This window comes from Sinocyclocheilus rhinocerous, unplaced genomic scaffold (assembly GCF_001515625.1).
Source record: "Sinocyclocheilus rhinocerous isolate Xijiao unplaced genomic scaffold, SAMN03320098_v1.1 scaffold289, whole genome shotgun sequence".
Lineage (NCBI taxonomy): Eukaryota > Metazoa > Chordata > Actinopteri > Cypriniformes > Cyprinidae > Sinocyclocheilus > Sinocyclocheilus rhinocerous.
This window is the reverse complement of record NW_015636845.1, coordinates 1,009,986-1,023,483: the sequence shown is the minus strand read 5'-3', so window position 1 is coordinate 1,023,483 and position 13,498 is coordinate 1,009,986. Positions and strand designations below refer to the sequence as shown.

At 37.4% G+C, this 13,498-nt stretch overlaps 1 protein-coding gene and 1 pseudogene across 1 annotated transcript in view; one reads left to right on the top strand and one right to left on the bottom strand.

The window, feature by feature from the left end:
* Positions 1 to 1,831, top strand: part of LOC107748178 (cohesin subunit SA-2-like) — a 19,060-nt pseudogene extending 17,229 nt beyond the window's left edge.
* A 61-nt stretch (positions 1,832 to 1,892) lies between these two features.
* Positions 1,893 to 13,498, bottom strand: part of ppp2r3b (protein phosphatase 2, regulatory subunit B'', beta) — a 21,423-nt gene continuing 9,817 nt past the window's right edge. The window contains exons 3-14 of the mRNA XM_016562807.1: positions 8,352 to 8,540; positions 7,738 to 7,841; positions 6,783 to 6,885; positions 5,825 to 5,899; positions 5,508 to 5,594; positions 5,007 to 5,163; positions 4,540 to 4,588; positions 4,327 to 4,416; positions 3,885 to 4,060; positions 3,441 to 3,559; positions 3,242 to 3,348; positions 1,893 to 2,499 (exon numbers count right to left, since the gene is read on the bottom strand). Of these exons, the coding sequence (XP_016418293.1) occupies positions 2,358 to 2,499; positions 3,242 to 3,348; positions 3,441 to 3,559; positions 3,885 to 4,060; positions 4,327 to 4,416; positions 4,540 to 4,588; positions 5,007 to 5,163; positions 5,508 to 5,594; positions 5,825 to 5,899; positions 6,783 to 6,885; positions 7,738 to 7,841; positions 8,352 to 8,540 (1,398 nt within the window). The 3' untranslated portion in view covers positions 1,893 to 2,357. The remainder of the gene's footprint in view (positions 2,500 to 3,241; positions 3,349 to 3,440; positions 3,560 to 3,884; positions 4,061 to 4,326; positions 4,417 to 4,539; positions 4,589 to 5,006; positions 5,164 to 5,507; positions 5,595 to 5,824; positions 5,900 to 6,782; positions 6,886 to 7,737; positions 7,842 to 8,351; positions 8,541 to 13,498) is intronic.

Genomic DNA, 13,498 nt, shown 5'->3' with positions numbered 1-13,498 from the left:
TTAAGAGATCATGTGTGAACAGGACCTTTTCAAAAATCCCAATAAATTCGTTCTGGCAATCATATCGTTCTTATGGAGATGGCTTGATTACTCTGAGCTGTTTACAAAGCTCCGCTGCTTTTTAAATAGCTTTTCTATGTAAATATGACGCTAGATGGAAATCTTTGACCATTGCGCTTCGCAGCTTTTTCAATGCGTCACGCTCGAGACCCAGGCTTCTTTTCCACTCATCAGCTGCGACTCTGCAATTGGATACTATTATGCGCATCTCGTGTTTATATAAGAGCAAAAACTTCTGATTGGTTAGTACTGTTAGTTTGGTTGAGAGTGAAAGCGGTGTTCCTCTCACACATTGGTAGGCGAACTCATGAACTCGAACGTGATATCAACAAGTGTTTTTAAATGTAGGACGACTATCTTTTTTTTTTTTCCCCGCAGCCAAACGCCGCAGATCCGGCACGGTGCCGGAGAACTTTAAACCCTGCAAATTATACATATATAATTATAAAAAAATAATTAAAACAATTGGTGAAACATAATTGTTTAATTTACAAGTCAGCTGGTCAAAATAACAATGCAGCAGTATTTGCTGTCACTATCAGAAAATATATCCACAAACAATTTAGGGTATATCCAGTAGTGTTACTAAAGATTATGAATTTCATAATGTGAAGTTTAATATTATTTAATATTATAATTGATCTATTTCTGTTTTTAACAGGGGACCAAAGGTTTCTTTCCCCCTCTTCAGAACCAAAGGGAAATGAGCTTCTGAAAAGGTGAGGTCAATAAACCCTTATTGACAGTGTGAAAAGTCAGTCAATTGAGTAACATACCATTTAATTTTTCTTCCATGTAAAGTTCCGAAGACTCAAAAGTCCAACAAGCCCCACTGAGCAGAGAGCAGCTGACCAGCAGTCTCGTGTCTGATAAAGTTCTAAGGAGCAGTGATGAAGTGGATGTGGATACTGTAGATATTGATGGCTAATGTTGTAATCATGGCTAATCTGTCATCATGGATCTGTTTTTTGTTTGTTTTGTATTTACTGGTAAAGGACAACATTTGCACTACATAATGTCCTGTATAAATTGTGCCATTTAAAATGATAATAATCATGATCAGATTCAGATCTAATAAGGCGGTGCTGAAATATCTGTAAAGAATGTAAATTCATGGTGCATTGCTATTGATGAAATTTTTGCACAGCCTATGTGGGCTTAAAAAGACAGAATGATGCACTTTCAAATCTTGATGTGTAAAACACTCATTTACTGCTAATTGTGGCGCAAAAAGAAAAATATTGCAATTTGACCAATCTTTTTAAATATTTGTTGCCGTGTACTTTTAGACCACACATATATTCATTTTGTTGTGCATTGCTGAATCATAATGTGGTTTATTCAGGTATTCAAATAAGCTACACCTGTGTTGTAAATTGAGGAGAAGCAGCTGTATTTTTTTTAAATTTTATTTGATACTTTGTCACAGCTATTATGTTTATGCCTTCTACTTGTAAAATTAAAACAGGTTGCTCCATAATTATTTCAAATTAATTTGACTTGCAGAAATGTATAAATTAACTTTAATTAAAGAGCAATAACATCCTGCAGCGAATGTGTGACTTTTGTCTTAATACTTTATTTAACTCTTTAAAACAGAAGAAAAAGTTCATTTTTACAATAATAAAAGTACATTGTTAGGAAGCACTTCTATAGAAATAATACAAACGTGATTTGTTGAAAACATTTAGCTGGACTAAAGCCTAAAGGTTTAGAACAAACGAGGCAAACAAATATTTACAAATACATTATAATTTAGAAACACTTCTCACACAGACAGTAAAATGTCAGAGTCTAATTACTGCATTATTTCATATTAATGTGACCCTCAAACACATAAGGCAAGTCGACAGAGCTCCATGAGAAAGAAGCCATCCATGAAATCAAGCTGAAATCACTTTGGTGAATCTCTGGAATGTCTTATTGGCCAATTCTGTGCATAAAAATATTGAAATATTTATAAACGTAGTGCACATTCAATATTTCAAGTGTACCGGTTTGGTTCCAGTGTAGTTGCTTAAAACCTACAGTGCAGCTACATTTGTTTCAGAAAGCTGGTTGTGTATTGATGTCAGACTGACAGATAGACTGGGCCAGCACGATGTGTCTTGCTAAACAGACCCTCGTCAGACTGCTGGTTTACTGTCTGGTATCCAGCGGCTGGGGGAGCGTATCTGTACACTCAAGCCTTGGTTAGCTGAACCAGCCGACATCAGTACTGGAGAGCAGGATTGGTCCACTTCCTGTTCTACACACTAGCAGATGGTAGCCTTACTTGTATTGTGTGGTGGTGGCTGTCATTCAAAATCATCCTCGTATTCATATTCATCCAGGTCCAGGTTACAGTGAGGGTTGGGGATCTCAAAGAGATGTCTCTTCTCATTCCGCAGGTCAAAAGCACATGTAATGTGATCAATTGGGTCTAGAACATTGTCACAGCTGAAAAGAAAGCAAAAAATTGTACATTGAATTAAAATGACAAGATGTATTTCACCCAGCCCTTTCAGTTTGAAAGTTTTGCAACAGACTTATTCAATTATATCATTCACAATAGTTGGGAAGAGCAGTTCATACCTTTATAATGGAATTTATAACATACACAGTCCTGTACTTTGATTGGATGCTTAAAATGTAATGAAAATTGGAGAGAGGATATTCATATGGAGAAACTAGACATGGGGAAAAAACTTCTAGAACCAACTGGAGGGCAAAAGAGTTAAGGAACTGACATGTAAACGCATGCCATTGAAAAGACACCTGACAAAACTGGAGTTTGCTGAAACTGTAAAACATACTTTAATCCGTTATGTGAAGATTTAAACAGTGACCAGGTGAAGCCATGAGGAACAGAAGTGGGGGAGAACAGAAGGAACCTCAACCCCGCACCTACAGCGTCATACCTGTTTCAACTCTACTCATCCTGTCATTAGAAGTCTGTGCTGATCCTAAAAGCGTCACATAATACCTCATCAGCCCTCTGATCACTGATTTAGTGCAGTGACAATGCAGCAAATGACGAAAGTGGACTGATGTTATTAAAACTGCTGCATGAGGTGATGTCCTGTACAGTTTAGAGAGGCTGCTCGCAGCTGAAGTTCAGTGTTGTTAGCTCATCTATGATGCTGCACAGTGATAATATTGTTGTCTGTGGGCAGTTCAACTGTGAGAAACGCAGTCTTACCAATCGTTGTACGGCTCGTTTGCAGTTTCCTCAGCTACCAAGTTATCATACTCCTCTGCAGCATATCTCTCCCAGTCAGAAATCTCCTGTCCCATTGTCTCAGCATCCTATAAATTTACAAATGCAGAACAGCAATAGTATTAAATCATCAAAGTGACCAAAACAACCATACAATTATATAAACCATGTTATTCTTTACCCTTGCAGCAAGTAAGGGATCCCTCTGTTCGTGGTCTAGGTACTTCTCAACGTTGAAGAAGGTGTCAAAGAAAATATGGGAAAGTTTACATCTCTTCAAGTCCCTGAGAGTGATTTTTCCTGACAAAAAATAAAGCAAACACGTCGCAAGTAATTTTACGGTTTTGCTCACTTTAGCTAGGATGTGTGACTACTTCAGAATGATGACAGACGAGCATGCAAAGTCTAGGAAATTCAATCTAACACATTAAGTTATTCATCATTTCAAACAATACCTGGGATTTCTGGCTTAACCATATCTAACATTTGGCACAGGCTAACACGTCGCAAGTAATTTTCAGGTTTTGCTCACTTGTGTGACTACTTCAGAATGATGACAGACGAGCATGCAAAGTCTAGGAAATTCAATCTAACACATTAAGTTATTCATCATTTCAAACAATACCTGGGATTTCTGGCTTAACCATATCTAACATTTGGCACAGGCTGTCCTCGAAAGGCAGTGGTTCAATGGCCATGGCCTCAAGCTTCTGAGACTGCTCCTGGTAGAAGTACTCCAGCTCATACATGGACAGAACTCCATCCCCATCCAGATCCATACAGCGAAACCAGTACTCTATGCTACACAATCAACAAGCAGATTATGTAAATAATACTGTAAATGTAACTAAAATGATATTCATTCAAAGTTGGTTTAATTTTGTTTTTATAGCCTTGGATTTTTACATATATTTAATGTTCAATTTTTTTGGGAAATTGTTTTATCAGATTAATCAAAGAAAGAATTGATTAATTATCAAGAAAGCTGATAGTTGCAGTCCTATCATTTTGAAAAAAAAAAGCAATAAATCTATAAGCAATAAAAAAAGAGAGGTCATTTCAGTTACCTGGTCTCAGTCTTTTTGTCCTCCTCAGATATGAGGAACCATACGAAGTCAGTGTAGCTCAGTCTGCCCTCTTTGTGAACCTTTCTGTCCCTGAGCATCAGAGTATAATTTAACCACAGCACTCACAAAATCTATAATAATGCGACACATGACAAGCAAGCTTTCAAAAATTGGAGAGAAACAAAAGAATGTCTGAAAAATGAGAGATGGTACCTGGTTACAGCTCCTGAGAATAATCTCTCAATCATTCGGTGGGATATGGCTGTCAAAGAGAGCAGAAAAATCACATCACAGTCTTCTCCTTTATTCATAGAAAACGCTTAAACTTGGTAATAATTCGCTGTCAAAGGTTGTAAATATTGTAAATTGCAACCGCAAGACATAGTGATTTAATATCCTTATTTTATCATTTTAAAAGTCACAACGATTATTGGCCCTGCCTGAAAGGAGATAAAATGATTAGAGTGCCAGACATGCCGTCATACTAGAGGAAATTGATGTTAAAATTTCACCGCACTTCGTTCAATTTACTAAACTCATTCTGCAGCAAACAGAAACATATGCAGTCAAGTGCTGCTAGAGGGGATATTTAACGTCACCTCCAGCAATAAGCAGCCAATCGATAAACAGCATGTCAGAAGAGTGTGATGGTCTTAAGGGCGCAGCGGGTGGATGGGTACCTTGTTCATTATGTTGCATCAGGTCTCTCTGGTCTATGTACAAGTCGTGATCCGTGTCCAGCTCCCAGAACTTACAGTAGATGACATAGAAATGTTCATAAGAGAAGAACTCTGTCAACTGGTTAATCTCTTCCTCTTCTTCCAGAAGTGCCACATTCTGTTGGGAAACATTTTCACCATTACACAACGGAAAAGCTTAGTCATCTAAATTGTAGATTGGCCAGCCTGATTTTAGAAAAATCAGCAGTAGAAATTCCAAAACAACTTTATTTTCAACAAAATCATATTACTTAAAACCTACAATAATAATAATAAAAATACTACTACTAAATCAGCAATTAATATAAAATAACATGAATGTGGGCTTGGTTAAAATACTGTATATTTAGCATACACTTTTATTTTCTGTTACACTGGTTAGAATTACATTTATTAATTAGCATAAAAATAAATTGACAAATGTCCACTGCAGTCCTAGATATAGACTCATAACATATTTACCTGTAGAAAACTACTTCTCCCGAGTTCTGTACATGTTATTTTTCCAGTCCATGAGCGGTTTACATTATAAAATATCCTTTGGACTACCTGTTGGCAGAAAAAGCGACTTGTTGAACATCAGGTTGATTGAAGCAATTCAACAAGACTGTGCTGATCTGTAAACTGTCCAGACTTATGGTGCACCAAAAAAATAACAGTGTATATATACACAGTCTGTTCAGGTTATTTGAGGTTTTAGTTAATGGTGCAAATCCATGCTTAATATACAAAAAACATTTGAATTACTAGAAAAATACACAACTGGAAGTATTCCTTACAGTGGTAATGTAGCGTGAGTGAAAGTCTGAAGCCTCCTTTAGAAATGCCAGACCTGTATGTGAATCCACCACATCCTTAAAAAAAAAGGTATAGAAATGATTCACACACCAATATAACATCAAAGTCAGCATATAATAACTGACACGGCTTACAAGAGAAGAAAAAAACAGCAATGTTAAATCCATTTGTGTGCAAAGAGGCTCTGGATTAGATTACAGAGAAAAGGCGAATCATTTTAGTCTGTCCACTTGCAGAGGCTAATGCGTTGGTACAAGATGTGTGGAAATGTTAAAGGTATTAAACTTCTAAGAACAAAGGGGTGATTTTAAGGCCAAGTCCAGTTTTTAGCTTGTGCATCAGTTTCAGCCAGTCTCACTCTCTGCATACATATGGCCTGCTGGCTTTTCCATCTAGCGCATTCTTCAGCAGAGAAACAAAGATTTTACTCATGCATGTTTCACAGTCAAATACTGGTATATATATATGAGTAAAAGGCGATAAATTACGACAACTTATTTTGGGGGGAGGTGTGGGACTCTTTGACCCTTCCCCATGTGAAATTAAACAGTAGAAAAACACATAAATCATTGTTGTAAAGGAGCAGACGGGAACAGGCCAATCTACTCCATAACAATACTTTTTTCATTCATCAAAACGGTCAAAGCAATTGCTAAAGCTGCACAATACAAATTAAAGTGCGGACGCCAGAATACATCTCCAGTGTGCACGGCCAATCCTGTCAGTGAATATAAATGACATGTCCATCACTGAACTCAAAGAATGCACTTCTGCACACAATTATTTCATAACGTTAAGCATCACATTTGGAATTTTGCAAGTACATAAAAAAAGGAATGAGAGCAAATAATATAATGCTGAAATCATCAATGCTCAGTGCATTTTGACCTGTGTGTGTCTGTGTTCTCAGTGGTAGGTCTCTATTCCAGAACTCTGTACCTGCAGGAATGGAATAAAGTCCTCTTGTTCCAAATAATTGCAGCCAGGCTTGGCCAGAAGGTGAAGAAATTTGGATGCGTCATCATGACAGGTCTGAAGCACTCTGTGGGGAGGAAACAGATGGTTTCAGGCTCCCTCTCACCCTTTCAAAGAGCAATATGGTCTCCAAAACCCTTCACTTCAAATATATGTCTTCGGATTATTGGAATCTACAAATGAGGCTCCAGAATTCACGCTCAGCCAATTCTGACATGCAATGACGGAAGAATAATGATTTAAAACAAGAGTTTTCAACCTTTACAGATTCATGGACCGCCCACCCAGCTGCTCAGCCAAAACACTAATCTCATAAAAAATATGAACGTAAATGTTTTTCTAGACATGGTACATTAATGATATAGAACAGTTGTGGCAAACGTCGGTCCTGGAGAGCCGCAGCTCTGCAGAGTTTTGCTTCAGCCCTAATCAAATACACCTGAACGAGCTAATCAAGGTCTGAACGGTTACTAGGAAGCTGCAGGCAGGTGAGTTTTAATTAGGGTTGGAGCTGAACTCTGCAGGGCTGCGGCACTCCAGGACCGGAGTTTGCCACCCCTGATATAGAAGATATATCATATAGGCATGTGTTTTTTTCATTAAATTATATTTTAAGGAAATTGTAGTGTATATCACAATTTTCACATCCCCTCAGTTAAAAACTTGAATGAGTTTTTGACAAGACAGCCACAGACAAAAATAAAAAATAAAGAAATCATAAAGCAATGCAGGGACACCTAAAATAAACAGCAGTATCATTGTACAAAATAATATCACCAAAATCGTACACATAGAGATCACTGTACTTCAGCTCTTGATAAGAGGACATTCACACACTTGTTAAAAAGCACCATGTGCAGCCATTGACCCCTGCCGATATTAATATGAGAGGGCACTGTGAAGAGAACTATTGTCTTACTTTCGCCACATTGCCACAAACTTGTGAACGGACACATATCCCCTCCTGTCTCCTCCGGCAGCATGGAACAATGGAGCTTTCCAATAGAGTGGGCACTCACAGGCCTGCAGGGAGACAAAAGTGTCACACAGAAATAGATTGTTACTGCAATGTCAGGATGACAAAATAGATCAAGACGTAATGAATTTCAAACTGCCAACAATAAGCGCCAAACAGACCGCAAAGTTTTGAGATCTGAATGTTACAGTAGAGTTCAAAAATAAAATGCAACACTATAACCTTTCTCTCATAAACGGGCAATTGAGCTCAATCAGAGGTTTCTGTTAAGTGCTTGGACATTATGACTACATTTCACATGTGCTGTAGAAACTATAAATGGGGCTAATTAGCAATGATTATGTTTATAAATCATTTTGTTTAAATTCCTGAATCCCGTCGTTTACCTAGACGGGTTCTATTCAGGATAAGTAATTCAACATATAAACAGTGGTGATATTTTTCCACTGGCTACAGGAAAAGTAAAACCTTCAAACTTGTAAACAGTTATACGTTAGTTACACAAAATGAACAATTTGACGAACGGATAAAGGTGGCACGTTACAAACCACACTTACCTTTGCAACCAGCCCCATATCTTTTAAAGTGACTCTTTCATCAGGAAATTGAGAAAATGTTTTTTCTATCTTGGAAATAAGATTGTCTATGTTGATATTGGCCTGGGGCTGTCCTCGAGGGAAGTAGAACTTTGGAATGCTTTCACTTAAAGCTGGTGTAACGGACTCCTCTTTCTTAGCCTGTGCCTGCTGAAAAAGACAGAAATAATAACCATTAGCCACAAGACTCATCGTGGGAGAGATATACGGTTGCTCTGAAAATTTCACCTCAATCAGCATTTCACAGTGATGGCTTAATTAAGTCGCCTCAGAGTGCGTAAAACACACAGTTTAAAACAATTTTGACAGACGCACACCCTTGTGGATGACTTTAAGGAGAAGGCTTGCAATATTTTTAGGATTTTTGTTCCATGTGATGACATGAAGGATAAGAAAATTTAACGTGGATAATGGTTTGAAACATGAGTTGACTCATTCATGACAACTAAATACAAAATAAGGGTAAGACCTTTTCGTTTAGCATTTTAAATGTGTTCTCCTTGACCTTTGTTACATTTCCTTAAAAGAAAAAAAAAAAAAAAAAACTCTTCCACCTTTTGACAGAAAAAAGGTCTAGTACATAATGTACATAAACAACTATGACTTTTGGCTGAGTCTGGATGAAGTTAAACGGGAATCTCTCTACAGTGTGATAACCAGTGCTAAGCTGTTGTCCTTGTGTCAAATCTATTTACTATCACGTTATGAAAAGAACAGTTTTAAACCGTTACAAAACTGATAACAACTTGTGATGGACTGCAGGTTCAGTCTTGCAAACATTACTGTTGGAAACAGATTAACTTGGTATGGTAAACAACATCAGAAATAAACTATTGGACTGGTTATACATTCGACAATCAAGTATTTAGTAACACTGACTAAAAAAATAATACATTTAAAGCATGTATAAAGAGTTTATAAAAAAGAAGAGGAACAATCAGAGGCAAATGTTGATGTTGACTTGACAAAACCTTGCCTGAAATGTTCAAGAACTAAGAAAAAAAAAATTGAAATTTGCAGAACAGGCTTTATGACCCAGAGTTGGGTGGATGAAAACTCTATGAAGAGCAACATTTAAAAACATTGGTGGGGATTTTGAGAAAACGTGACAATTGTGCACAACAACAGTATGATGGCTTTATCAAATGACAAAACGTCCTTCATGCCCAAATTTGTGAACACTTGTGGTTAAATTCCTCTTATTACTGATTTTACAAAGGCTCAGCTTTCCACAGTAACTTAAAACCTCAACTATTTGAGTGTCAGGCTGCAGCTGTGAAGATCTTGACCCCCTAGAACTTCCACACAGGGGAAAAAAACTCCAAAGCCCACTCTCTAGAATAAGCAACATTACACTGAACAAGATCCATTTGGCTTTTCTGTATTAGACAATCACATGGACATGTATGCTCCAGCCAACCTGACCTTCTGTGCTGCCGTGTTATCCTGAGAGATGTAAATATTTTAGGTGGCAAATATTTGGTTACTGTGATATGGAAGCAGATATTCATAACCTTCACTGTCATACTTCATTCTGGCATAAAAAAAAGAATGATCCCATTTGTGATCCCAGTTTTAATATGCCATTTATTCCAAATCCATTATTAACCTCTTAGTCCACAAAACTCTAATGTAGCCTTCACATTACATTTCATTCATTTCATTAACTCAGCATGGCAAAACATGACATGAAATGTATAAACAAACGCATTTCATATTATAGAAAGCAACAGTGAATGCCCAATTATTTAGCAGCCTTGGTTCCCAACATTTTTCACAATTATTTTCTCCAACTGGCATTTCAAAAAACTTCTTCAGTAAATATTTCTAAGCCAGGAACAAAACAAACCAGCTCCAAGATTTTTCATAACATTTAAAAAAAATAGCAAAAATCGCAATTGGGGCAAATTAGAACAAAAAACAAACATTACAAGACCATGTAATTAAATTATTTTCAACTACACAATGACGCAATTGAAAACAAAACAAAACAAAAAACAGTACAATAGAGCTAGATAACACGTAGAATCATTAATTTACAAAAAGAATACCGCTTTTTGTAGTTTTATAAATCACACAAGGCCATACTGAAAATTCAATTGTCATTAACTTATGCAGCAATAAGACATCACATGGACAGCCGTATCCCCTCTCAGTAAACAACAGCTTCAGGAACTGTTTACACGTCCAAAAAAAAAAAGTAATGTGGTAATTTTGACAATTTACTTATTGCTTCAGTCTCTTGTGATAGATTAGCTATTTTACTACCTCATCTCATTTTAGAGACATCCATAACGTATGTCTAGTAGTAGTCCACTGCTACTCATCAATAACAGCACAAAAAGCAGCTAAGAATTTGCTTTCAAATACACTAACTTTTAGGACCCTGCATGGAAGTTTGGAAGCCTAATGCATTTGGAAACTCTTTCTCTGAAGTGGCATGCAGGGGATTCTGCTCAGTCTAACCCACTGTGAGAGATGAATGCGTTTAATCTTGCCTTCCCCAGTCAGTGTCAGCCATGTCTATAAATGGGAATGACCATCATCAACTCCAGCACAGGGCTGACAGAGCCTGCTACTCAACGCTAAACATTTGGATGCTCTTAAAACCGCCGATAATACTCTAGAAATTCATATCTCGGTATTTTTGGGCCAATTTGCAATATACGGTATATATCTCGGTATTTTCATTTTTGTATTTGGATTAAAAAAATCTGTATTTAATATATATATATATCACTTACTGCCTAATGTTGTCCAACAAAACAATACATATTAAAGGCTATGAAAACAAATAAAGTGAATGTAACCATGTAAGCCATTATATCATGTGCAAAAACGGGTTAAAATCACGTTTCATTCTAACATTGTAACATTGCAATCTAAAAACAAAAATAAGGCGTTTAAAGCGGAAGTTAAATTCACTAAGCTAAATCATTTTGCTACTTTTTGTTCTCGGTTGTTTTGCTTTATTTTTCAGATGTTTGATTCAATATACGTGTAAAAAAAAAAAAAAAAAAACTACAATGGCACAGCTATAACCACACATCTAATGGACGCTAACTAGGGCTGGGCGATATGGGCAAAAATTCATATCTCTGCATTTTTTGGCTGATTTGCGATATACGGTATATATCTTGGTATTTTCATTTTTGTATTTGGATAAAAAAATAATTCTGTATTTAATATATATATATATATATATATCACTTACTTTAGTCAGAATTATTGCGCTCCTATTTAATTGAGCTCCGTCTGTTTGGGGCGCATGCGCGCGGTGGCGCTCGTTCACTGAAGTCTGTGTGAAGTTTAGCGGAGAATCGCAAAGCAGAAGGCTCATGCACTCCTGACAGCAAAATGGAAATATTTCCATGACTTTCTAACATTTACAGATGGAGAATATACCTGTGAAATGTAAGTTATGCATTCAGGAAGACAGCACATCTCAAACACATTAAATAGCGCGAATAGCCTAGTGTCTCTGTCAGTGGCACACGCAGTCTTTCAGTCAGAGGCAGAGCATATGACGGGCCGAGCCGCTTAAACTAATATGCGAAACGAAACTATAAACTATACTGTCTTGCCAGTTTTTAAAGGCCTTAATATGCAGCTTGTCACATGTTTAGAACAAACTGGATTATGCACTTTCTCCGCAGCAGCTCAGTCTGTGTCTTCCGCTATATTTTCAGATGCGCTCGTATCAAACTACTGTATATCGATATAAACGGTATTGCCTCATATCGAATCGCTTATAAAGAAAACATCGATATATCGTACAAACTCGATATACCGTCCAGCCCTAATGCTAACATCACATCACATACCCAGTGAGACTGACAGCAATAGCATTAAGCAAACAAGATCAGTCTGATGGCTTCACACAGAACATATAAGACAACCTGCCTGCCCTTGCTGGAAGGCTTTAAGCCTCTTCTTAAAGCGAGAGGGTAGCACAAAGTCGCAGCCACGTGCCAGCAGTGCCAGCTCCTTCCTCAGATCAGGGTCCTGCCGTAAAGAGATCTCCTTCATTCTCATGCTGCTGTCGGCTAATGGAGCCAGTGTGGCAGACAGTACGCACTCCGGGGTCAGGATAATCTCGCTCAGTGACTGTCCCACCACAGGACACTCCTCTGCCTGTCTTTATCAGAGCACCAGCTCTCTTAAACGTGAACGGCAGCTGCTCGCTTCAGCCTTGCAGTAGCCTCTAATCACAGACCTGCCTGTTGCTCCATACATCCAACAGTGGCTGGCAGAGGTCATACAGTCCTGTCCTGAAAAGTCACTGGGGAGATAGGACGAGGGTGTTTGTGTGAGAGCGGTGGAGGGGGAGGGTGACAGTCGGAGGGGGTGTGGATCTGCCCTTTTCACTGTGCATTCCACTGCTCTCATAGAGGTTATGTAAAGACACAAACCTGCTCACTTGGAACCCTGTGATTCTGTATCCAGGAGAAACAGCAGCTACTAAGAACAACACAGATTAACTGCAATAGGATGCAACTTTCTAATAGATCAGCATACTTTAAATCTACAAAAGCAAACTGAAGATTAATCAGCTATTAAAAAGCATATCCCCCAAAATTGAAATTCAATCATCATTTAGTTTACCTCAAGTTTTTTTTATTTTATTTGATATGATTATTTATATGATGCATTTTGCATCTGAAACATGCAACATTAACCAATCATCCGCATGGGGTGACCGAGATGTGCAGGATATTAGAGGAATAGTGCAGCGCTCAGACCAATAAAAATAGGTTTGTTTGAAATCAATATAGGGGAATTAAAACATCTCAAAACAATATTCACTGTATGATGTGTAATGCAGTGTCTAGGCTACCGATTGTGCCAAATTCAAAAAGCATCATATGTTTAGATACTTAATAATGTAATACATTTTATAATTATTAATAAACCAACATCAGTAATAGACTTGTGCCGGTATTCGGTAATGCGATATATCACGGTAATGAATATGCACGGTACTGTTATCGTGGGCACTTCTAAATACCGTGAATAATTATATATTACAAATTATTCAGAATTTTGAATACATTTTAAGAATACTTTTCCCATAAACTGATCAAAATGCACAACACCGCTGTATGCTG